Source organism: Rhipicephalus microplus, chromosome X (assembly GCF_043290135.1).
Source record: "Rhipicephalus microplus isolate Deutch F79 chromosome X, USDA_Rmic, whole genome shotgun sequence".
Classification (NCBI taxonomy): domain Eukaryota; kingdom Metazoa; phylum Arthropoda; class Arachnida; order Ixodida; family Ixodidae; genus Rhipicephalus; species Rhipicephalus microplus.
Window position 1 is genome coordinate 216,980,523 of NC_134710.1, and position 27,765 is coordinate 217,008,287.

Genomic DNA, 27,765 nt, shown 5'->3' on the forward strand with positions numbered 1-27,765 from the left:
ATGAGAATGCTCTGCCACATAAGGTTGACTTTGTATGAATATTATCAAGAACGATAAAAGAGCACAAAGATGTCAAATTGATTTTTGGGTTTTCTTTTTTGTATGTCTTATAACATTAAAATAAACAACGAAGCAAACCTTGTGATGGAACTTTAGTTGTTTATGTAGCTCATTTCTCAAAAAGTCTCTGTAAGTGATAAATATACTCCAAGGGCTTCTATAATGATCCCCAACACGAGCCTAGTAACAGAAGCTGCATAGCAAAATGGAGGTGACATTTTCACGCAGCAGCACATTTCATCATATACAGAAAACACATGGTTGAATACACTATGACACTGTGACTGAATGAAGCACACCTCTGCATGAAAGCATGCGCATGTAGAAAAATAGTGCACATTTTGACAAATGTTTTCTTTTTTTTTTTGCAATCTCGACACACCGATGGATGTTATAAAAAGAGATCACAAAAGTCACTCATTTGCCATCCCTACCCACTCAAAAAGACTGAAGACCAGCTTGTGTAATGTGTCTGTGGACATAAAACTATCACTTCTGTTGATTCGGCTACCAACTCACAGGCACAACACCTCACCTAAGGCAAAATTTAGTTACAAAGTTTGCAGATGTACAAAAAGGCAAGCTTCTCAGTCAAGTGTAATGTTCATGTTTCCTGTGGCATTATGTAAATAGGTGTTTCAAAAATTAGAAAGACTTATTGTTCATGAATACAAGCCAATTACAGCTTTGAAGAAACAGTAGTTTCTTGTAAGATGATCACCACGAATAAGCAAACTTCCTGCCAATGTATGCAACCACAAGCCACAAATCAAGGCAAGCACTGCGCAAGCCTGTAAATCACCTACTCAGTGGCTCTCTAATCTAGAGGTTATGCATCTAGGCCATGAGGCAATCCAGCTCTTAGTAAGTTTCGTGCTTCAAGTTGTAACATGTGTCGCTTTACTCTGTGATAGTGGAGCCCACTGTTAAACCAATTGATCAGACAGGTACCTCATAGTAACCTTACTTGATTGGAGTTTGGTAATGCTAGAAAAAAATTCATCGTCTGAATGGGCAAAAATATACAGACAGAAGAGGAATGAAGGAAACACATTTTATAATGAACTGTTGTCATTTCTAAGCATGGTTGAGAATCCATGTGTCCATGACTCACAGGTCAATTTCTTCCACAGAGCCCCCACAGAGAACCTTTTTTCTTCCTGCAATTTGCCTTTCGTGATCTTTCTGATTATTTTTTATTTGTATAGTATAGGTCTAAGCTATAGTTCTGACCATTTGGGTTTGTTGGTATGCCATTTCTAAAAGAATAATAGTAGTAAAACTATAGAAAAAAGAATATTTTTTCTAATTTTCATTCAAACCATAGATCATTACAAACTTGCTGAGCTTCCTGTTACATGAAGAGTGTCAAAATTTACGACATACATAGCAATTAGCACTGATGACAAAACAAGAGAGACAAACCATCATATATATCACTGCCCTTGAGATAACTTGCTGTAAGAATACTTCATTATTCAAGCGACAATTTTCACCCTGTAAAACACAGGCTAACATATTCAATAACGGCTGAGGTTTCTCGGGCTTTTCCTTTTTCTCTTACAATACAGATGAGTGCACTTTACAGTACAGATGAGTGCATTGCATGGGCAATGCTTATTAAATGCTAACTGGTAGCATAGAGTCCATTTTTTCTACAAACATATTGGATGAGAGGCATGCAAAAATTCATGACACTGCCAACACTCAGGCTATCATATATGCCAGTTGAGCGGAGTACACAGACAGCAAGACAATGTAACTATAGACGAGCCCAGCTTGTCCAAGGCTTATGCAGTCGAACTCCATTACAATGAAGTAGCATTAGAACCATAAATTATGTTGCCCTATTTCATATTTTTGTAACACTAGAGATAAATATCTGCTCTAGCAAATTGGCAACCAGGCTTGTGCAAATATCCTAGATATGATAATGTGTTATTCTTTGCTTCAAACCCACTATAGGCAAGATAATTCCTTCCTCTCTGTTTGTAGCATTTTGAACTAATAAATAAAGTGGAGAATAAGAACCTAAACTTGCAACCGAACAAAGTTCATTTGGTGAAACAGGCCTGTGTTCATTTATTGAAGAAGACTGTAATCTTTGCCTGGTGGCTTTTCACAGAAAGCAAACTGAAGTTTTCCAATGTCCATACAAGAGATGCCCTTTTCTACTGCCACAGTTTTGGTCGTTGGAAGTTTCTCCAATTGAGTAACTTCTCATCATCCTGGTTATGTCCACAGTGTTTATGAGTGGTTCACTAATTTTACAGTCATCTTCACGGTCACTGCTGCTGGTATGCTCGGGCAACCTTAGATGATTAACAATTTCCGGATCAGTCAGCTCGGGTGCCAAATCTAAGTCATCACTGGCAGAAGCACAGTCCCCAAATATGATTCCTGGGAGCACCAATTGATTTGAAGCTTTGTCCAGTTTTGTTCATTTATTTGTCTTTTTACACTACGTTTTGAATTTTCAGCCTCACATGTTCTTTTGTTTCTGACAATACTGTAGCAGCTCCGCATTTCTAGTTTGATTATAGAGTGAATGAATGTAGCTGAAATGATTCGTGACCAACAAAAGTTCATATTTAGCTTGCTATGACTAATAATTAGTAATAAAAGTATTCATTATAACGAAATTTAACTATATAAGTGGAAAAGAATTGACATGCTGGGGTCAGTGATGGCACTTTCAAACAAGGTCAGGATGTGTGAAAACAAATAACTGCAATTCAAACCTTCAGCATAAAAAGAAGGCTAGTGTAGATGCTGAAGACATATGGTTAAAAAGTGCACTAATATACATGTAGGGCATCTTTGATTATGGCCAACAGAACACAATTACAGTTTTTCCAGTAACTCTGTGCTAACATCAGTAATATATTTAAGAATGCTGGCACACTTTAAATTACAACGTCATAGCAATAAGCCAATAAAACATGGCTCATAAGTATATGCAAATGTACCTTACTGAAAAAGTGTTTTTTTGTGTAAGAATAAATTATCTTTGTCAGCGGACACTGTTGTTTCTTTTTGTCTTTTAACTAAAACCTATGGAAACAAATATGCAAGAATGTCAACAGTGTAGAATTTGTAATGTTTTCATTGAGCAAAACCTTGTTAAAGCACATCTTACCTCAACAACAGCTTGGCAAACCCCGGTCAGTGAGCAACTGCGGGGAACAATAACAAAATGTCTTGCACTATGTTAAAATAATGATTCCTGCACTTGTTGCATGTTAAGTGTCATGAAGACCAAACATACACTGCAAGGTTGATGATATGATGGTCCTCACAGTTCCTATACAAACTAACAATGTACAATGGGACTAGCCTGGGTCCACAGACAAGTACATTTAAAACCATCTTAAAAAAAAAAAAAGAAGATGCAAGTGTACAGTAAACAAGTTCATGCTTCAAAATGGCCAGGTGGCACTACTTAATAAAATAACTGCTACTTCAATAAAGTTCACTTCACTGGCAATTCATGAATGTGAGTTGAATCAGCATTCCCATCACGTCATGATGGGAGAATGAAAAGCTAGTATATAAGTAAACTTGCAAGGTATTACCAAGTAAATAAGTTTGCAAGTATTATAAAGTTTATAAAACCAGCTTTAAAAGTAATGAAGCTACAAAAAATCACATAAGACATAATTACAACAAATACTCGTTTGTTAAGCCATGAAATCACAACTTCGATGTGTCTTGCAAAAGTAGCTCACAAAATGCATGGCATTCTTTTGCACAATTATAACAGAAAAAAAAAATGCAGGCACAAAGCACCCCCTGTCTCACACCTCCCACAAGTACACTCTAGGGTGTTTGAACGATTAAGAATAAGGGTGCCACACCTTGGCTTGGCTTCACTAAATGGTGCAATCAATAGGAAAAACAAGTCTGTAGCAATTACTCTATTGTAATTATGTGCAAAATGTTACAAATAAAGAAAAAAATTGAAAACTTGCCAAATTTGAAAGTATTGCTAGGCAGCCTGAGAAACTTTTTTTCCTTTCTTTTACTAAAAACACACACATACACACACTCAAAATATTTCTTATTCATGGAATTTCTATGGCTTGTGTAGCCTAGCTCACTCATAAAGAGAGTTTATATTTTTGTAATAGAAAAATAAGCTAATAGCCTTTAGTTGCCAAGTCAGTTTCACATCAGTTGCACGAATGCACGTTCCCCCCCCCCCCCCCCCCCCCACACACACACACAAGCACGCACATGCACGCACATGCACACACACACACATGGATACATACACTGATTTTTCGTGGGCACACATATGAACCAATCTTGACACCACATTTCCATAACACTTCTGTGCCAAACAACCACATTTCCATACCACTTCTGCACCAATTTCACACACACACACACACACACACACACACACACACACACACACACACACACACACACACACACACACACACACACACACGCACGCACATGCACACACACACGCACACGGATACATACACTGATTTTTCGTGGGCACACATATGAACCAATCTTGACACCACATTTCCATAACACTTCTGCGCCAAACAACCACATTTCCATACCACTTCTGCGCCAATTTCCTTCAGCTAACATGCATTCACTTGAAAGCTGCACCAAAGTTAACTTTTTTTTTTTTTCTGCTCAATAAGCATAATAACAGTGGCACATCATGGTTGCATTACTGGCACAATATCTGCAACAGTGCTCGAATGAGCAAAGCACGAATGGGGTGTTAGCAAGTGGTCAAAGCTTACGTGGCAAGTCAATGTAAACCATTTATACTATCATAATTTTTCCCTATAATACATACAGCCCTGCATGTAAAGCAGGTTTAAAAAATAGCTACAAAAGCTAGTATCTTGCCAGCAAAAAGATGGCATCTCTACTGAAACTTTATCAATGTAGAGTTTCATAAAGCTGCTTAACATCATCGGAAGTTAAGCAGCTGCAGAGATATTTAACTTCAACTAGTTTTCAATACATGCAGTTTTCTTTGAGTTGTTTAACAATGTCTTGCTACATAAAAAAACGATAAAAACTAAAACATTGACATATGCACAGATAGTGAAAAGAATATACATAAGAATGTTTAGAATACCTGTAAATGCATCAAATTCACAATGGCAATTTCAGTAATAGTATAACCATACTTAACCAAATAAAAGAAACTGCAACAAAATGTCAGTTCCATACTTATGAAAACTAATGCAAAGCACTTTGGCAGTACTAGTTTTGTTTCATGAATTAGACACCTTTCTAAAGATAAACAGCTAGACAAAGAGAACCCTTCATATGTTACAATGAACAAAAATTTGGAGTTGAAATGCCTGGTTACGAGGAGACTTTTGGAAAGCACATTTTAGCTGATAATTCTGTCCAAAAATCCTGAACAATATTATAGACAAATCGGCGAGCTGCTGCAGATTCAATGCTGAAAGTGTAACAAGGAGGTGGTTGGAGAAAGTGCACTTTTTACTCCTCCTCTGTGCCATGTTTGTGTTTGTGTTTAATGTCATGCAACTTGTGAAAGCTAAATTAATGGCACCATGTCTGTCTGAGGACCTCAACATCCCATCCAAAGAAAAATGATGAGGTCTTTATAATGAGTGCCTAATTTTCACAGCAAACCTTTTTTAAATAACTAAGGGAAGGCCACTTCTCCAAACTGGCCTTATTGCCACACCTAAAAAAGCAGTCTTTGAGGGCATTTTAAGATGTTATGAAAAACCCAGTACATAAGAATACATTTCCATGAGAAATAGAAATAAGAAATAATTTTTCCTAGCAAATGCTTTTGATTTCAATGTGCTTCTTACTATGGTGTGAGGATTTACTACAAGGGTCGAGCTAACTATGATCTTATCATTTGCTATTTTGAGTTTACTGATGTGTCCCTTCGATGTATAAAAATTTAATGGCTGTCAAAGACACGCATGCATGGCAATTTATAACTATTCAATAGATAACTTTATATGCTCTGACCACAAAAGTGTGTAGACAAGGGCATTTCAAAATGTTATGGCAAACCAAAAGCATCAAAGTATATATTTTATCTAGAAATAGAAATAATCTTTCCTAAATGCCTTTTTTTTTTCAATTCACTTCATACAGTGGTGTGATAATTCACTGTGTGGTTTGAGCCAAAAATGAGCTCTTTATTTGGCTTTTAGTTTGCTGACATGTCTGTTTAAAGTCTATGAACTCAATTTCAACAAAAACACGTACGCCAGGTGATATATAACAATATGATAAATTTCAGACATTCCGGCCATAAAAATGTAACTCCTGCCAGTTTATCCATGATGCACATAACTATAGATATCACTGCCTTGTTAGTGTCCTCCCAAATAAATAGGATTGTTAAAAAGACCCAGAAGAGCATGCTTTTATTGCCCAGGGTTTCAGCTGAATGAACACATTCAATCTACGAATACTTTCTGGAATCTATGTAGTACTGTGCGTAAGCTTTCATGTTGGTAGCATGAAAGCTGAACAGTAGGCTTGTGCGAATATTCGAATATTCGAACAAATAGGTGAGTATTCGAATTCGCTTCGATTCGAATTTAAATTATCGAATATTTTCGAAGTATTCGCAATAAACAAATAAATGAACATTAGTCTGCCTGTAAAGGTTGTTTCACTGCAATGTGGTAATGCAAAACCGTGAAAACATCTACTCAGGAGAAATTTGCTTTGCCGCGAAGCCACCCTTCAGATTTAAAGGGGCCCTGCAACACTTACTGAGCATGGTCAGAAAACGCTGCCGATCGGTAGTCGAGGCTACCGAGAACACACGAGGCAAGTATTATAGCGCAGCACGTGGCCTGAAATTCACAATGAATTTTCAAAGCTAAAAATTGCTCTCTTCCCTCTGCAAAGGACACTACAAACTCAAAAATCACTTGTCACAGCCAAGAAAGAAAATACGGCTCTGGTCACAGTCATTTGCTGATTTGATCATGGCGCGCTCGTCGTTATCGGACCGCCGCGTGAGGCCGCCGCTTGTCCACAAGTACGTTCAGGATCGCATTGAAAGGCCTCATATTAGAAGAAAAAAGAGAAAGAAAAAATGCTCAAGGTCACTAGGCGCCCATGACGTTTTTTTCTTTTTCCGTGCCATCCTTCCCTACTTAGCTTCTAGCTCTTTTGACGGGTCGAGAATGGAGAATGCAACTGCAGCATGCGACAAATTTCTGGAACTCCGCTCGTACTGGACTGATTCTAGAAACTTTGCGGCGGTAAATTTGTGAGGCGACAAGCACGTTTACTGGCTCCATGGATACCTGAAAAAATGTTGCAGGGCCCCTTTAAAGGAACATGTTACCCTCAAATCAATCCTTCATTTTATTGAGCTTGTTATGATGGTTTATATGATTTAAGTAAAATTTTAAAACGTTATGTATCTTACAGGTTATTACTCGGATCCTAGCGAAACTACTAATCAAAGTTGTTTCGACTTCCTTTCAACGAAAAAAAAAAAGGCATTTGCATAGAGCCCCTATTTAAATTCAAAATAAATAAGGTTAGTGAGGTTATGACAAATATTCCCTTTTTTTATATGTCATACATACTATTCGAATTCAATTCGAAATTATTCAACCAAAATGACTATTCGCTTCGAATTCGCTTCGATCCCAAAATTCACTATTCGCACAAGCCTACTGAACAGTACTAAGGTAAAATCGGTGACAACGGACAACAGAAAAAACTTGTTGACACTTAAGTAGGTAATTATGAGTCCATGACTCCCTGATGTTAAGTTTAAACCTGTATTTCTTGCATTGCACTGATACCAGTCACTTGCTCCATAGCTTCTTTAATTTTTGGTTCAACTACGCCAACTGTAAAATAAAAAACTTGCCTTGTTCTGCTTTCTTAAACTTAAGGAATGGGAGTAAATTACTGCATACTGAAGCTCTAGCGAACACACACGAGGACACAAGATGAAAGGGACACAGGGAACAGTGCTAATTAGGTTAGGGTTATTTCTGACTGAGTTATTATCACAATTTAATAACCCAACCAATGGCTTGGTCCAACAGTTGGCTTGAAAGAAATATTACACAGCAAAAATGTGCCCGGTAATATGTGCCCAGATAAAGGAGAATCATTCAGCAATGTGAAGCTAGAGAAGAAAACGGCTTCAGCTTTCGGCAGAGCCTGAACTAGAGCACACAAAGAAAACATCTTACTGACCGATTTTTGTTGAACTTCAAAAGAGGGAGTGAGCTATCGCATCAATAATGTTCCTCATTCTTTGAAATATTAAGCCTCATGCCGGGTTTTGGCTCTTCTTTTTGGACAGCCAAAGCAATTCAGATACGTTCAACACTGCCTGGCATCTGTATCATCCTGCACCCTGAAAGCACACAAGTGAAAGCATGTGTGAAGTATGAAACCTACAGCATTTTTATATTGGCTGAGTCATATGATGTCACTCTTAATTTCAAGGAAATAGGCTTTCATAAAAGTTTTTATAATCAAGTACTTGATCGTGACTGGCTGAATACGGTAGTTTGTTCTAGATGTGGTAAAACAATGCACTTATGATGGCCAGATATTGATGGGATTTCTGAATTATCATTAAAAAGTATTTCCTGCCATCTCCTTTTTGAATCTTCAATACATCATTAAAGTGACACCATCAGCACAAGAATTATTACATAAACTGATCTCTGCATTACCAATAAAAATTTTAAAAACCTGCTCCAATTATTCCTCCTACAATGCAACTGATGTTTCAAAGCAAGATATATTCTCTTTTTATCTCTTTTCATATTGTCAGGGAACAGTTAAAATATAAAAGCTTCCCATTCGACATAAAAAATAAATTTTGACCTTTACTTGTACTCAAATTACAGCTTTCCCCTACACCAAGCTAGGGCCATTGATTTTAAAATTTTTTTTTTTCTGGTGAGAAGGGGGGAACAAATTATAATTTCTAAAGACCAGCAGGAGGGCGTATGTGTAAAAATTGCGTGTTATTTTCAAAAAGAAAACTGGGAGAAATAGAGGTTTTCGCTCTCTGGCAGCCAGAAGTGCGAGATTTTTCTAACTACTTTTCCAAATGATTAGTGCAAATAATGATCTCTTTCTGGACACAAAAATATTTAAAACAGCAAAATTAACCGTGGTCACATGCAATGTTTACACGATGACGCCCTTTACATGTATTATCATGGGCGTTGTTTATATTTTAAAAGGAACCATATAAAGAAAAAACAATCAAAAATGTGTTTGGCTGTTGACGTTTCCAAGGTATAATAGTACCAATGAGTATGCTCTGCAAATGTAGAGATGCTTTCCCTTGCCTCACATGTCATTGTTGACACCCATTTTAATTAGTGAGCATTTCTGTATGCATCCTAAACCTGTTGGGCCTTTAGTCATCTGTTCGGTTTGTTGTCCTGCTTCACCATCTCATACCATATACTCTTGTAATAAGATTAATGAAACACAATTAGGCCTACTTTCCACCCATCTTTAGATCTAACATAGTTAAGTAAGCATTCTCTAAATATCACGGCTACAATTTACAATGCAGAGCAACATCAGTACTACATTAGTTCCAGCTGAGTTACTGCATTTTCAATGTACACGATATACAGGAGATGTAGTACTGCATTTTTAATGTACACAATGTGCAGGAGATGTGGTACAATGACGGAGTGTTGTATTCATGTAAATACAGCCACTAAAAAAGAAGCTACAGGCTTTTGTTACTCAATGACATTAGGCACTGAATATAATTTGGCAGTTTTTATGTGAATGTTGAGCAAAAAGAAGCATATATAATTTTTGCACATGAATGATGCTATTAATTTGATCTACCTCACCCAATTCATCACTGAGGACAGAGTTCACTAGTTTTCTGGCATCAACATTTGTTATAATCTTCTATGAAAGAGAAAACTTCACGGGGAAAGTAGATTTAACATAATTTTCAAGACGATTATGTGGGGTGCAAAAGCGAAGTATTATTTCAACAGAAGAACGAAGGACACCACCCATATCATAGTTGTACTACCAAAGTTTGCCATAGTTAGAAAAAAAAGAAAGGGGTGGGTTGGAGTGAAGGGCTGGACTGGCATCATTTATATTTGATTAAGGTGCCACATTTATGCACAGTTTCATAAAATTTGTGCACACAGAAAATCCATCAAAGTAGAGGTATGCAACTGTTTGAAAGTTTTCAATATTGATTTCAATAGGGCCCTATGCAAATAAGTGTTTGAACAGAATAGTTATAGTCAGGATCACGCACATTTTTGTATAGTTGTTGGACATTTCAGAACAGAAACTGCAGTGAAATAAACATAAAATGAGGCAAAGGTATGACAAATTTAATCCCTGTGGCTATAATGCAGACAAAAATAATGCAACCTTAAGTATTGCAGCAAAGACTACTACACCAAAAGTAGTCCAAGTTTCATCATCATCATCATCATCATAACAAGCCTGACTATGCCCACTGCCTCCCCATGATCCGTCAATCAACCCGATCTTGTACTTTCCGTTGCCACGTTATACCTGCGAACTTTTTAATTCCATCGGTCTACCTAACTTTTTGTACCACCTTCATGGGTTTGCCTTCTCTGGGAATCTAGTTTAATGACCAGCAATTATCCTGCTTACACACTACATGTTCGGCCCATTTCCATTTCTTCTTGATTTCAACTCTGATATCCTTTACTCCAGTTTGTTCCCTGACCCACTCTGCTCTCTAAAGACTACACCTGTCATTTTCCTTTCCATCACTCATTGCATCGTCCTCAATTTAAGCTGAACCCTCTTTGTAAGCCTCCAAGTTTCTGCTCTGTAGGTAAGTACCGGCAAGATGCAGCTGTTATATACATTCATCTTGAGGGTTAAAGGCAGATTACCATTCATGATTTGAGAATGCTTGCTGAATGTGATCCACCCCATCCTTATTCTTCTAGTTATTTCACTCTCATGGTTCGGCTCCGCCGTTACTACGTGTTCTAAGTAGACATATTTCTTTACCACTTCCAATGACTCTCCCCTTATAACAAAGCACTGTTTTCTGGCAATCCTGTTGCAAATTACTTTTGTTTTATGCATGTTAATTTTCAGACCTACTTTTCTGTTTTGAGTGTCCAGTTATGTAATCATGAGCTGTAATTTGTCCACTCAGTTACTCATCAAAGCAATGTCATCCACGAATTGCAGGTTACTAAGATACTTTCCATTAACCCTTATTCCTAACTCTTCCCATTCAAGGGCCCCGAAAACCTCCTGTAAACATGCGGTGAATAGCATTAGTGAGACCGTATCTCCCTGCCTTACACTATTCTTTACTGGAATTCTGTCGCTTTCTTTATGGAAAATTATGGTGGCTGTGGATCTGCTGCAGATTCCTTCTAATATACTTATATAGGGTTCATCGATGCCCTGACTTCGTAATGCCTGCATCACTGCTGATGTCTCGACTGAGTCAAACACTTTCTCGTAAACTATGAAAGCTATGTATTTTGCGCATTTGTGGTGTCCTGCTATTACCTGATTGATAGTATGAGAGAGAGAGAGAGAAACAACTTTATTTAAGTGAAAAAAAATTCACAGAGGAATGGTGGTCAGGCCGTGCCTGGCCGCCACCTCCTCAGCTCGCTATATGGCCCGGAGCAGTACTTCTGAATCGTATCACAAAGTACTCTTTCCCACGCCTCGGACGAGGAAGTGGTCAGGAGATCAGGCAGGGGTGGATCCTCGCTGCAGTTTCATAGTATATGAGAGAGGGAGGCGACGGAGCCACATTTTCAACAATGCGGACTGAAGAGATCGGGGTAACTGTGTGCGTATACCTGCGGGCACGAGAACAAGTTCGTTTGGAGGTGGCGCCATGTGATTTCTTGTGATTTTGCTAGTTTGGGATGCGGTAGTAGTTTTGTTCAACGTGCGAGGCGATAGTGCTGAGCGATTTCGTGATAGGATATGAGGGAATCGCTGGTGTTCTCTGGGTTTGTGGCGGGGCCCACCGCCCGGTTGACGAATTCTCGAGCTTGTCGGTGGGTGGCCTCGTTCTCCGAGTTTCCTGCATGCGCCGGGACCCAAATAAGAGATATGGGAGGCAGATCCTCGTTTTCGAGGTAGGCGAGGGACTGAAGAAGCCGTAACGTACCGGGAGCATGGTACCATGAGCGAAATAGGAGATAGTGTTTTTGGAGTCGCTGAGGATCGTAGCGAACCCGGAGGACACCGCGAGAGCTATGGCCGCTTCCTCGGCTTTGGCGAAATGGAGGGCATGAACAGAGCCTGCTACTCGCAAGATTGCGTTGGTGTTGAGGAGGGTGTGAGTAGTTATTACGCTAAATGCGTACGCGCTCGGTTGAGAGGGGTAGCGGACCGCATCCACGTAGGCCAGATCAGGCTACGAGGCGTAGTCGTGCAAGGCTTGGGCTCGTGCTCGCCGTCTATCGTCATGGTGTCCTGCAAGCATGTTTTTCGGCAGTGGCTTAATGAGAAAATGTCGACATAAAGTCGAAGGTATAGATACCGGGTCTGCGCTCGATGACGAGGCGGTGAGTCCTATGCGAGCGAGTATCCAGCGGCCGGTCTTGCTACCGCGAAGTCTCTGAATCTGTGCTATGCGATGCACTTCGATGAGTTTGTCAACAGTGTTGTGGATGCCAAGGCTGAGGAGATGCGACGTAGAGGTCGTACGAATGAGGCCAAGTGCTATCTTGTACACTTTGCGAATAAGCCAGTCCAGTTTGTGCCTCTCGCTTCTCAGTAGGCGCAGGTATGGTAGCGCGTACGTGAGACGAGATATGACGAAGGCATAGATAAGCTGGAGTAGCTCTTTTTCTTTCATGCTTTGCTTTCGAGCAGACATGCGAGCAATGAGGCTTGTTGTTTGAGTGACGGCAACAGTGAGGCGTTCCAGTGCGATGGTATTCCGTTGATTTTATTGAATGAATAGGCCTAAAATGCGCATGTGGTCAACTTGCAGTACGGCTACACCGTTGACATAGACGTGGATGGCCGGTTGGGAAAGGTGCTTGTTTCGATGGCGGTCAGGAGGGCTAAGCAGCAAGAGCTCTGACTTGCTCTCCAAGCATGCGAGGCGTGCTTGTGTCACGTGGCTAACGACGGCGTTGGCCGCACGTTGGAGGGGCTCCTCTATCTGGCCGTCTGAACCCATAGTTGTCCACAGCGAGACGTCGTCTACATGGATGGTATGACGAAGGCCTGGGATCTCATCAAGTGAAGAAGGCAGCGTGCACATAGCAAGGTTAAATATAAATGGAGACAAAATCGCTCCTTGAGGGGTGCCTTGGTCTCCGAGTGTGAGGTGTTTAGAGGCGGAGCCACCGGCTAACGATATTTCAGCAGTACGATTCGAAAGGAAGTCACATACGTAGTCATACGTACATTCACCCGGGTCAATGGCGACAAGGTTTCAGGCAATGGCTTCGGGTCGTACCGAATTGAATTCCTTATGAAGATCTAAACCAAGCACGGCGCGAGTGCCGGCCTTTGGCAGGATACAAAGGAAGTCGTGGTGTACATGCACGAGCGCGTCCTGCGTCAATAGGTGGGCGCAAAAGCCGAGCATCGTGGAAGAGAGAAGGTCATTTTCTTCAGTGTAGGTCTGTAATCGGGTAAGGACAACGTGTTCTACTAGCTTGTCAATGCAAGATGTGAGTGATATGGGGCATAGGTTGGCGATGTTCATCTTCTTGCCTGGTTTGGGGATAAATTTGAGCCTCGCGTGGCTCCACTCTTGTGGTATGTGGCCCGAGCCCCAGTACTCATTAGGGTACCGCATGAGTGCACCAACCGATTTCGTGTCGAGATTTCGGAGGGACTTGTCGCTTACCCTGTCAGGACCAGGTGCCGACATTATGCGAAGTTTGAGCATTGCGGCGTAGATTTCTGCCTCCGTGATATATTTGTCCAGTCGGGGGTTCGGTTTGCCGCTGTACGGGGGAAAGCACTCCGGCGGCGCGTTCGGCTGGGGGAGGTTCATGTAACGATGAGCCAACTCTCCAAGCAGCTTAGCGTTTGTGCCAGGCTAACGATGTAGCAGACGGTGAAGCTGTTTTTGCGCAGATGACTTGGACGCACAGGGATCGAGCAAGTGTTGTAGTAGCTAAGTGCAGCGGTCTCTTGGAGCTTATCTGCCCATTGAGACTGTCGCACAACTGACCCCACTGCTCTCTCACAAGGGCAAGGCTGTGGTTCTCAATTTTGCGGACTAGCGCTCCGATGCGGCGGTATAATTTCTTGCTGTGACGCTGCCAGCGCCACCTGCGCAAGAGGCCAGCATGTGAATCCCACATGTGGAGGAGGCGAGAGTCAGTTGTGGGCAAATCGGTGGTACTCTCCACTTCACGGGTTGTGACTTGCACGTGCTCTTGCAAGGGAACGATCCATTCATTGATGTCTGTAATGGTATCGGAGGCTTGTTTTTCACGCAACTGGCAGAATTTCGGCCAATCGGTAATGTGAGCGGTGGGTTTTGGCTTCTTGCAGAGGTGCGCTTGAATCGTTATCACGAGGATGTTGTGGTCACTACCCACTAAAAGGCCCATGTTGTCCCAAGTAGCACGCGTAACGTGTTCTTGCACAGTGTGAGGTCCGGTGATGTGTCGGGGCACACACTGTTGCTTATGCGAGTGGGCAGCTGCTGCAGATCGTTAAGTAGGATAAGTCAAAGGTCTTGTACTAACGACTATGGCTATCTGCCTTTCGGATTCATGTGCATGTAGCCCCTATTGGTATGTCGTGGGTTAAAGTCGCCGAGCAAGAGCAGCTGCACATCTCCAACAAGAGCTATCATCTCAATGAAGAGGCAAGAGAAGTCTGCCACTATCTCGCGGGGCGAACTGTTCACACTCAGCACGAAGAGCGACTTGCCTGTGCGTTTGCGTGGTAGAATCTCTACGATCTTATGCTGAATGCCCGTTGCTTCCAATTCGTGCTGTACAGCTGTGAGGCTGCTGTGAACGAGCGTAGAAGTGCAGGGGGAAGCATGCGTATCAAGCTAATGGTAGGCCACATAACTGGGGAGGGTGGAGAGAGTAGACGTCTCTTGCAAGGCGATAACATCCGGGGCCGGTTTCGTTGCCTGCGAATCAGCTTGCAGTTTCTGTACGAGCTGCTGCAGGTGGCTCTGTTTTTTATGGCACCCCCTGCAGTACAACTGACATATGGTCAGTGTGGGACATGCCATGATGAAGCCATTGCAGGCTTGGGGCCCGCCTGCAGCATGGCAGGTTGGCCGAACGTGGGCGGACACTCACGGCGCTCGAGTTGTGCATAGATTTCGGCGATGATGAACTGCGTGTAACTTTTTAGAGCATTCAGTGAATTATTGGTGGCCTCCGTATAACTCTTAAGGGCGTTCAGTGAGGTGCTCACGTTCGCAGGCTTGTTGCAGAGTGCTGAAACGGACTTTGAATTTCACGTCTAGGGTCGTGAGAGCCGCATATACTGCTTTAGAGACTGCTGTAGCGATATTGGTATCGGCATGAAGCACCGCGGTGGTGGTGCTTGCTGCTTTGCGCTTACCCAAGAGCTGAGATTGCGGCTGGGATAGGGAAGAGACAGCCTCTATTGGTTCCGATGTGGTCGCGAGTGGTTGCTCAAGGGTTCTGTCTAGCCTTGCTTCTAATGACTGGACGCATTGTGTAAGGTTTCCTATCTGGGACATTAGTTTAGAGAGCTGATACTGCTGCGAGGAAAGTTGTGCCTTAAGCGAGGAGTTCTCCCTGGCCAAATCCCTCACCTGTGGATCCTGCCACGACGTCGGTGACGCTTTAAGTGATGCTGAGTGTCCTTGGGCCCAGGCAAGCTTCTTGGGAACAGGCACAGACGATGACTGTGACAATCCCTGGGACGAACCAGGAGAGGAGAGAGGCAACGAGGATGAGTTGAGGTAACTAGCAGAACGAGACTGCAATCGGGAGTTAGACCGTGACTGGGACCATGACTTGGACTTGGACCGGGGCCTGGACTGGGACCTCGACCGGGACTGGCCATGGTTGCGGGGCCTGGAATGGCCGGTCTGTTGCTGCTGCTGCGGCTGGCCGAGAGGGGGGTACAACTACTCTTGGGACGGCGAGTGATTGGTGCGAAGAATTGATGGCTGCTGCGGTAGTGGCTCATTGTTAGGTGTTTGCGCCGGTGTGTAGCCGGACGGGATAGGTTTCTCAACGAAACGGTATTTGCAGTTCGAACTGTTCGTTGTGTGACCACCCTTACAAATGATACAGTGGGCACGGCATGTCGGTTGGGTCCCTGTGGGATCGGCGGGTGTTCTTCGCCACAATGTGCACAGCAGTTGCGTTTTGGTTGAGAGCAAACATCAGTTCAGTGACCCACCTTGCGGCAGTTAAAGACTGCTTTTACCCTTGGGTAGAAGGGGTAGAGGTGAATGTAGACGCCGTGATAGAAGATCCATCCTGGAAAACAATCTCTAAGCATGGTAACGAGTACATGGTTGGTCCGTCCAATGCAACAGCCACCCACGACAGGCATAGTTGGGATGCTCTCTTGCAAGTCCTTCAGGATTTTTGCATCAGTAAAGCTGTCGTAGGCATTTAACATGATGCCAACAAATGCATTGTCAAGTGGTGGGACGTAAACGTGAAACGTGGGACGTAAACGCTAAAGCACTGGCAAAAAGCCTATACGAAAGAAAGAGGGAGCATTGCAAGAGACAGGAGAGCGTCTCACACAAACGCGAGAGCAAGAAACGCACGTCCGCTCTTATCAAAAGCTCAAGAGGGACTCCTGATACTAATATAAACATGGTCTATTATGGAGTAGCCTGTACAAAATCCTGCTTGGTCTTTGGTTGATTTAATTCTAATGTTACCTTAGTTCTATTAGCTATTATGTTTGTAATTAGTTTGCAGAGAATGGACAGTAAGCTGTCAGCCTGTAATTTTTCAAGTCCTTGACGTCTCATTTTTTATAGATTAAGATGATGTTGGCAATTTTCCAAGATTCTTGTACCATTTTCGACAAGAGACACTTCGTATATAAGGTGGCCAGTTTTTCTAACACAATTTCTCCGCCATCTTTCAGGAGGTCCATTGTTACTTTATCCTTACCAGTGGCTTTGCCTTTTTGCATTCCTTCTAAGGCTTTCCTTACTTCCACTGTCGTTAGTGGTGGGATGTCGAATTTTTCTGGACAATCATTGTTTCTCACGATATCATTCTGCTTGTTTTGGCTTCTGTACAGCTCTCTGTAGAACTCCTCCACCACCTCAACTACCCAATTCATATTGGTTATGACATTGCCTTTCTTGTTCATTAATGCATACATTGAAAATCTGCTTATGCACAAGTTTGCCTTCACAGCTTTTAGGCTTCTACCACTTTTTACAGCCTGCTGAATTTTCTCTATGTTATACCTTCTGGTGTCGGCTACCTTCACAAGGTCCGAGTTTACCAGCCTTACAATAATCACTTGCACTCTCAGAATAGTTATGCACAGAATATATGAATTCTAGAATTCATATTAAATGTGAGAATGGCTTTCAATATTCAAAAAGGTATTCAAAAAGTACTTGATATTCAATTGGTTCTAGCACTATTTTAGGCCTTCAAAGTTGAATCTTGTGTCACCCCTACACAGGTCAACTTAGTTTTTTATATTGTCCATTGTTGCCATCACTTTGATTCTTGTGCCATTCAATAATACACATGTCATTAGAGAAATCTTTGGCAAATAAAGAAATGTTACATTCTAGAACACAGCATGAGGCATATATTCAAGAAAGGGTCCAGAAACAAATTTATGGTTACATTATTCGTAACATGTACTGAAGCTATATATGTGGCTACAGCTGCAACTAGCTTACCAGCTCTTCCTTTAAGTTACTGCTATAAAAATAGAACTGCATTGGTACTAACATGCTAAAAAATCATGTAAGCATTTTTACACCAACACACAGTGTATAGTATTGTTAGCAGCAGCTATATAATATATAAGAAGACAACAATAATTAGTTTACATAGACTATTCAAATGTACATGACATTATTTTGACGAAAGTAAAATAATCAAAAGAAAAACCTCTGTAGAAGCTTGCTATAACTAAACTGAATGAGGAGCTGCACTGTTATATACTTTATATCATTATGATGATTGTCTACCATCACAGTCACTAGGAGAAAGTGGGGATGTGGTGTTAGTAACTACTCGTAGACTAATGCAAAAATCTACTGCACACTGCCAAAGGACCACAGAAGGTTGTTTTCTGACACATGCTAACTGCCAAGAAAATGACTACTTCCTATACAGTTTTCAATGTTCATCTATCCTCCACATAATTGTGCTCAAGTAGCTGCTTAACAAGTATCACAGTGTTTCTTGAGCGAGCTAAAAAGCACTGCAAGCCCTCAGTTTTCATACAGTTTCACCATAGAAAAGCAGATGCTTATAAACAAAACAGCATTTCCTTGAAATTGTGTCCAGAGATGGGTGTTACACTTAATAAGAGACTCTGCAACCGTACGGATGCAGAGAGTGCATCAGAGTGCTGTGCAAGGCAAATGTGGCAGAGTGCATGTGTAACCATTAGCTCAGTGTTGTGGCTGATTTGAAGTGTTGCCAGGCAGCTGATATCTAGCTTATTTCTAAATGCTTATTCAAATGAATTACAAGACCCGCAACTGCTACACCGCCATATTTCAAACTAATTGGTGTAAAATAGCAGTAAATATTTTCAAGCTTAGAGCCCACTGTTATTTCCATAATTATTTTTCACTTTATTAGAAAGGTATTTTAGTGGCATACACCTATTTGAAAAATTGAAGGACTATAACTACTTCATTACATCTACTAGTTTATTGTTATCAATTTAGTTATAATGAGGCCTGACTTTGCATTAGCCTTACCTAAAGTAAACTAAGAAATAAGACATCATAAATTAGAGAGATGCATTTTCTGGAAGCACCATTATGTCTCATGATGCCAGAGGACGATATCTGTCTTAGGAGTTAATAACTGAGGCTTCCAACTTTTGTGAAAGTAAAATCAAGAGTAATTGCTTGAACCAATTATTTTCGGCTTCACATAACTTAGAGAATAGACACAGCTTCATTAGATTAACTGTGTGGATGTGAATAAATAACCAAAGGACTAGAGAACCTCACAACCTTGAGTGTGCATTGAGAATTGATGTCCTTAGTGACAAAAGTGCATTGGAAGTACACACTGAGAAATTCTGGCTATATTTGGCCAACCTATTGAAATGGGGCAAACAAGCAGATAACCTTTCCAAAACAGGCTTTCCAAGTAAAATAAAAAAAAGGATAAAGATTCCCAAAATTTTCATTAAAGAGAGGATTGCAATGTATTAAGTAATGTAATTCACATTTTTATTATTTTAAGGCTTCAAAAAGTGAGTGTACAAAAATAATTATATGAAAATTTAGCAAACGCATTCTCGGCAACATCTACTAATATCACTGAGCACAAAATATCTCGTTTCCTTGATTCTAACTTAATTATCTGCCATCTCTGAGGCATTAGCTGACTGAAAGTGCCAGCATATGGTTGTAAGTACCAAGAAATTAACATTGATAAACTTCAAAAGACATTTTATAAATTTCCATTCTAAAATGCTGTATGCCACGTGTAGTATGAGAATTCCTCAGTACAGTATTTCTGCCTGAATTTTTACTGCATGCAGCCAAAAGCATACGTGTGACGACAAGCAGCGCTGCCAATATCCCCAATTATTCTGTCAAGCATGTAAGCACTGTGGGGCATTACAGGTCGCACAATATATGTGAATAATTTTTTTTTCCAGAACACCGGGCGACATATTAAGGGTGCACATTACATTAACAAATATGACTATTTGAATTTTGATTAAATCTAAGCAAACATACATTTTGTACATCACATTTATGCCTATATTACAGACAGTTAAAAACCGAAAAGCTGTTTAGCAGACTTGATTTCTACAAAGAACAACAATTTGTTAGCTTGGTTTCCCAGTTTCAACAAGTAATGTGGATCCAAATGAATGTACCAATACAGGTTGCCTAAAAATGTTCTGTGTGAAGGGCACATGAAGATGAGCAATTGTGCCAAATTACAGTTTTTCTCTAAAAAATAACAAAAAAGAGCCAATATGACTAAAATAAGTTACAAGAAATTAATTAACTGTGACAAACAACTGAAGAACTTCACAGGAAACTTGGTAAAATCTGCATCTGCAAAGCAGATCTAATGCTTGCTCTGCTTGCTCCAAAATAGTGGATCAACATTTGAGCTCTTTGCCAGCATCTTTTTTTAGAAAAAGAAACTTCCTAAATGCAAAGCATCCACACACTCGTACAGACAGATACCATTTTCCTATCTTAGATATAACAGCATATCAGTGCTCTATAGCTTGCGGTAAATATAATAGTGCATTTTTCATTATGCTCACATTGCTAATATCAAGGGTACGAATGAGGCCTAATAACTTTTTCAGCTAATTATGGCAGTCTACAATAATAAATCACAGTTGCGACTTGCTAATGGTCTTTTTTCTAATGTTTAAAGGATAGTCGACAGCCAAATCATCATTGGTGACTTTTATACTTTAATTAGTAGCTTGTGTCTGATAATCACCAAACTGAATTGTAAATGCCCTCATTTCATAACAGGAATTGTTAATTAAGACCACTCTTAGTGTTATTTTTAAATGCCTGCCAAAAATCTTATGAAATTAGCATCTGACCGCAGTGGAGAGCCATAACATCACATGTGCACCAGCTTTAGCTATGCTGAAAGCATACTTTCTGAATTGGTGCCTTGTGAGGGTGAACGAATGAAACTGCATGGGTACTGCAGTATCAGATAGTGTTACGCACCAGGCACACTCTCTTTCTGAAACTTCTGAAACAAGAGGCAGCACACCTGCCTGCCAAGTACCCACAAGACTGCTGAGACTGTGCCCTGTCAGAAAAAAAAAAGACATTCCTTGCTGGTTCCTTGCAAATTAGTGTACTCAACTCATCACTACCGTAAGAAGCCAGAGCCACCTTGACAGCGGCTCAACCACAAAGTGAGGAAGGCAAGGAACAATTGCTCTCATCAGATACAGCCACGGTGTTGTGTGCACCACAGAAACTTGTCCGTGATGTCAACAACGCTCACTTTACTCTTGCAATATCACAGAGGCACTCCTATCTTTATCGTAATAGTGGCAATGTTACAAGGTGCTGCCAACTCAGATGAGCACTCACGTTTACTTTAAGACAGAGTTAAAATGTGTTCACCACTAATAAGTGCTCACAAGTGCTCCTGTATACAGGGCAATCAAACAACACAAACATCTCAAGTTTGCAATTATGGTGTCATGCATCCCTCCATGATGATTGTGGAATCCATGCATGCATTTATAGTATTTGACTTGAAAACAAACACTTTTTTAAATGTTTAGTTAATTGTACTGTATGTGTGTGTGAAAACGATCAATTAAAAAAAATGTACAAATAAAAAACAAATGTCTATATGTGGGCACTTGAAGTGGTACCTTACATTAGCACTAATTGTCACAAGCAATTCCTCACTTCAAATTTTTACACATTTGTTCAAGACTAAAGAAGTTCACAAAACAAAAACAATTTTAGAAATTTATGTTTATGCCTAGTTCTTTCTACCCCGATAGTGATTCCTAACAGCACACACAATTGTCCTATACTCTGCATAACTAACACAATTTTTTTAAAAACAACTATTTTAAAACAGCTCAACAAAAATATTCCTGAATGAGCACATGTTCAAGCGGTAAGTGCACTTGCCACTAACAAGGTTATCACTGCTCCCCAATGCTCCCCAAAGATAGCCAGAATTGCCCAAATTATTTAAATATAAGATATAGAAATTTTAAACTGTAACCACATTGCAAAAAAAAAAACATTTGAAAGCATTACCTCATTTATGAAAGATCCAGTTTTGCTCATTCATTAGTAAATATAGTTACACAGACTCTAGCTTCCGAATGTGCAGAGTATTGTGCAATACTGCAGAATATAGTTACTATATATTTATCTCTCACAAGCAAAACGCATTTTCTAAAGGTTGTACATAGCAGAAGCAAAGTGTGCTGTCAGGCTATGCTTCCAAACAGACATGCTGCAGGGGACCTTGATTATAGACCATTTTAATGGAGAGAAGAATTACCTCCTATCTGGGCTGTTGTATGGAAGTACAAAAGCCTATGTCACTGCCTCGAAAGTACATTTTTTGGAGAGGGGAGGGGGTCATGCATATTAACAACAGCCTAGAGAAGATTATGGTGGCACACAAAAAGCCTTTGTTGGCAAGGAACATACATGCCAGAATTATACGACATTTTGCGCTATCATGTGGGTCAGTATGAACCTGTTGCACATTGTTAACATTTGTTAACAATCCATAAATAACTTATCTAGTAAAATAAGCAATCTGCCCTACATAAATGCCACAAGAACGGTGGTAAATTACTGTTCATAACTGGCTTAATAAAAATGTGAACCCAAGTCATTTTTTGCTAGCAGCAGCATTTACTAGCCCAGTTGCTTTACTTTATCATTGTCCCACCTTCCCCACTCCAACTGTCAATTCGTTATTCAATCTTACTGTAGAAGCAGTTTTTTGCTAGGCTGGCCACAGATCTGTTTGATGGAAGCTACTTCACCCAACATGGCTCAACACAGCACACATGTCGCACTGCAGGTACAGTACTCACAGTTTCAAAGATGACTTTTTTTAATAATTACTATGAACATCATGCAAATGTGACTGCTCAAGGTAATGTTCGCTATGACATGAGTGTTTAAGTCAAAATTACGCTGCTATGACATGAACTGTAGATGCCATAAACAAAGGTGCGAGTATTACTAAGCCCCAAATTTCCTAGATTCAATCCATGAGTTCTGCACACCATTTATTTTTAAGAAATTATGCAAGAAAAACAAACAAATTATACCTGAATATTCTCTCTGCAACAAATATATGCCACTAGGTATTTCGTTCCTTTAATAATTTTGAATGAACTCGACATTGTGATGGAAGCTCGCCTGGTCAAGATGAGACATTAAAAGAAAGGATCCGGACACAGACTGAAATGATTTTAAAAACAAGTGTAGTAACAGTGTGGCTCTCCCACGGCAGCCTTGTTCGGCTACAAGGCTCCCAAGGGGCAGCTGAAAAGATAACACATTTGTATTTCAAATCATTTTGGTCGGTGTCTGGATAATGTCTTTAATAATTTTGAACTTATACAACTGAGTTGCCAGCTGTGAATTTGTCATGAAGAGTCAACTTGCATGTAGCACAGTTCAGAACGAAACAATAGCATAAAAAGGAATACAAATAAACACTACTGCTTGAGTCTATTTTTTGTACCTTCCTGCATCCTCTCTTCCTACCACACTATGCCACAAGCCATTTTATGATGAAAAACAAATTCTACATTGGTACATGTTTCAAATAGCCGATTTCAATGCACTTGCCAATCTGGAAGTTGCAACTGGTTAACCATCCCTCCCCTTTTGTTCTCTTATGTTTCCGTTACTTTGCACGCGCATGACATGATTTGCCTCGAGGCATAAGCATGTCCCTGAAATTATAAGGAGCTCGGAAGCTTTTCAGAGGTTCCAGACACTTTTGTCACAAGTAGATATATTTTCCAATTAGTACATTACCGACTTTCACATACATAATGCTGTCATATTGTCACCTGAAGTTCATACTATATCATTGGAATTTCATTCTAAACATGGATCTACTATTGTGTTTTATCAATACAAACATTACCCAAATCAACAGCCAACTAGATCCTATTTTTCAATCTAAAGAAATGAGAGCATTAATAGTTTAATTGAACTGTACTAGTGCTTTTAGTCTTTTAATGAATGATGAGTTGCCATAAAAAAAAAATTGACCCATTAAACTTGCACGCAGAGAATGAGAGCAAAGCATGCTCATTAGATGTTATAGAATGGTGATGAACCCTGTCAGATTGTTCTTGTTTCTTTCTTCAGTTTTCACACCTAATGCTTACATGAGTAAAGCAGGCAGTGACATGCAAGCACATATGCATTTCATCATCAACTCTTGTGCTGTAGAAAAATTCAAAGTGCACCTCCATATCCTGCACAGTTTTGGATGACAGTGATTGTGTGTAGCAATGCAGCGGTAAATATTGGGACGCAATGACCCATACATTCCACAACAGATCAACATAACCTGGCACGCTGTATAGAAGACATACAAAAGCTATGTGTGATTTGGTGTAACGCTCGTGAAACATTTTGAATCTGCTTGTTAGGTGCTACAGCAGCAAAAAGATTTTTGAGAAGGCACAGTGAAAACCAAACAGAGAACACCGTAAGCATACCTGTTTTAATTTCACGTCAAAGAAAGGGTAATTTTATAGGGCTTGTTGAACTTTTGGCAGGGACATTTTCTATTTCCTACTCATTCTTTCCTATATAATGAGCATCTGCTCGCACCATCACAATTACGAGTGCACATTCACAGTATTATGGTTCAACTTGTCCAGTAGTTTTTCTCTGGTAGGCCCTGTGACAGCAAAATTGCAAAAATAAAAGGAACCCTAAAGATCCTACAATGTTCTTGAATTTAATCCCTATGCGCAGCTTCACGCTAAAAGATATGCTATGCCATTACCATTCTTCTCCTTTTTCCTTCGCTACGCCACAAGAATTTATCTATGGCATAAGAAGACAATGAAAAAAAAAAGCTGGTAAACAAGCAAAAAGGCTACTCTCACAAGTGAACATTCACTGAAAAAGAAATGATGCTCTCTTCGTAAACATCAATAGTGGATGCAGTGCTGTTATGTACATATTGGCTCGTGCGGCTGTATTCTCACAGAACTGACCACTGCAATAAAAGTCATAAGAGTTATCGTTGCTTGAAAAGTAAAGATGCTTTCGCTGTTAATTCATTCTACAGTCACTTTACATTGTGCCTGCTTTTGTCTTTGAACACAAGATAATATGCTATGTATAATCAAGTACTATGAGAAATGGATACAAAAAATAAATATTTACGCTTATATGGCACTCTGATCTGATGAGTAATCTTGGTCAAGGTATCTGCTGTGCTTGCTACGCAACCGCTGAGATATTCTTACTCGTTATACGATTCCTAAAAATAAGCCACAACAAGCCCACCTCACACGTAATTCTCGCATGACATCAGCTAATGTCACAGCATCAGTTCTATGCTGTATAACTTATCTGACGACAGCTGAATTGCATCCTATTCTGCCATCTATTGAAATAGAAATTTCAGTGAACATACTCCAGCCACAAAAATGTGGTTACTCTGCACTTGAAATAGCCATTGTGACTCCAGGCACTGCCATTCAAGAAAATTTGCAGGACATGTTTTCTTATTTGTAGCCACTTAAAAATAAAACCATGTAAACAACTTCTATAAAGAGCAGAAATGAGTGGTATATAATGGCTCCTAGCAAAGATCACATTTTTTCGCTGCTGTAGAAAATTATCCTTGGATGGGAAACATCGGTGCTGAAATGTTCTGATGAGAATGTACCTAAATTTAGATATAAAACGCAAGCTCCTGCTTAAGCCTGGTAATTAGCTGTTTTTCGTCACAGTGACAAAAGCTCGAGAAGCTATGGACGGCTTCTTTAATGCACCTTGGACCACTTCGGCTATTCATTTGTGCCTTGTCTTTCTTCTGAAAAGACTATGCACTAAATTAAAGCAGTAGCATTTTTTATCAGCTGTTTTTCCTCAGTGACTGCTTGGACCTCAGGTTCTGGAAGGGCTTACATTATGCAGTGTACACAGATGTTGATGGGTCTCTACATGCGGCAACCGGCTCAAGGCTACTTTCAGCTTCAACTTACTCAAGTTATTTGATTGATATGTGGGGTTTAACGTCCCAAAACCACCATATGATTATGAGAGACGCCGTAGTGGAGGGCTCCGGAAATTTAGACCACCTGGGGTTGTTTAACGTGCACCCAAATCTGAGCACACGGGCCTACAACATTTCCGCCTCCATTGGAAATGCAGCCGCCGCAGCCGGGATTCGAACCCGCGCCCTGCGGGTCAGCAGCCGAGTACCTTAGCCACTAGACCACCGCGGCGGGGCACTTACTCAAGTTAAATAATGCAAATATGCTAAAGCAGCGTTTAGTCAAAGTGAAGGACTGTAGCCAAAGGATTACTAAATTTAATACCTGCAACATGTAAACCACAATATTTAAAGCTGAATAGCACCTGATTCAAGTGTGAAGGCCTCATTCAAGAAGACCTGCTTAGAAGTATTCAAGCAATACACCTTTATGCTTACAAAAGGTGGTGACTATTACTGATGGTAGTAAGCATGCATAAACCGGCAAGAACAGAAAAAAAATAGCTAAAGTATTTATTATCCTGCCCTGACATGGACATAAAGTCAGTTATATAGAGATCAGTAGCCAAAGACCATTCTTGCTTTACTGAGATCGATGCATATTGAAGGGCAGTAGCACCAATGAATAGAGAGAAAGTGCTGTGTCAAATTGGAAGACAAACCAGCATAACAGCAGCAGTTTAAAGAGCATATCTCTAGAAGAACCTCAAGAATTATAAGAAATTTAAATAGAGATTACTTCACTTGTGTTGAGGTTTAGCTTCCTGAATTGCATTAAGCTCCGAAATTCAATGTTTCTTTAGAGGAATATTACTTGCTTTGCATTTCCCACTTTTCTTCAATAGCATGACAAAGTGCCACTTCCATTTGTCTACCCCAAAAGGGCCACTCCACAATCCACTATAAGCTCACAGAGGTCCCTCATCTTGGCAAGTTGTAGGGCAGCCTCAAGCCGACATGTTGCATGTTAAAGGCCAACATCGTGCATGGCATTAAAGAATTGGCAAAAACGGCAGTGGCTGCCAATGTGACCTTTGCATCTAGTGTTTACCACAATTTCTTCTATGCCTATGCTTTTTGACTTGGATAAAGTTTTTCGTGCATGGCAGCTGCTAAAAACACTGTCAAAAGACACCCCAAGCACCGACTAGACCTTGCACTATAAACAATTGTCCAGAAGTCACCTAGGAGCCAGGGAAGTCTAAAGTCAAGCAAGCAGCAGGTGCAATGTTGAGGACACAAAGTCCTGGAAGAGGTCAATAGCAGAAACATGGATGGTCACTTTTTGAGCGCCCACTGGAGGTCATCCGAGCGTGGCCTACAACCTGTAAGGGCAGAGATGACCGCTTCTAAGGCTGGCCAAAAGTGGAGTTTCTCCAGCGGATAGTTGAGCCAACCAGTAGTGATGCAAAAGTAAGTCTCATGGGGTGCCACATGGTGTATTCGGTGATGTTGTCTTGGCAACACCACATGCCACTCCTGAAGAAGCGTCACCCACCGTGGCAGTCCAAAGTATGTGTGCGACCACTTGTGAATCTGCAATGAGGAAAACGGCCAGCATGCAACAAAGCTCCTATATTGCATACATACATACCCCACCACTTAAGTCGGGTGGAGTCACCTACATATGTGCCACAAAAAAAAAAAAAAAAAAAAGAGTGGGTGGCTGTAACGTTTATTTTACGTATGAAATTTCAACCAGCCCGAGAGACCTTCGTCGAATATGTTCACAATAAAGAAAGCATAAAAAATGAAAACTTCAGTGGCATGCGTTCTTCTTAAACAAAAAGGGCCACATTTGGTTACTATG

At 40.6% G+C, this 27,765-nt stretch overlaps 2 protein-coding genes across 2 annotated transcripts in view; both read right to left on the bottom strand.

Moving 5' to 3' along the window:
* LOC142775976 (uncharacterized) overlaps positions 1–21,030 on the bottom strand; it is a 50,081-nt gene extending 29,051 nt beyond the window's left edge. The window contains exons 1-2 of the mRNA XM_075878645.1: positions 20,924–21,030; positions 3,200–3,236 (exon numbers count right to left, since the gene is read on the bottom strand). Coding sequence (XP_075734760.1) covers positions 3,200–3,236; positions 20,924–21,030 — 144 coding nt within the window. The remainder of the gene's footprint in view (positions 1–3,199; positions 3,237–20,923) is intronic.
* Kua (Plasmanylethanolamine desaturase Kua) overlaps positions 140–27,765 on the bottom strand; it is a 136,922-nt gene continuing 109,296 nt past the window's right edge. The window contains exon 5 of the mRNA XM_037435610.2: positions 140–27,491. Coding sequence (XP_037291507.1) covers positions 27,234–27,491 — 258 coding nt within the window. The 3' untranslated portion in view covers positions 140–27,233. The remainder of the gene's footprint in view (positions 27,492–27,765) is intronic.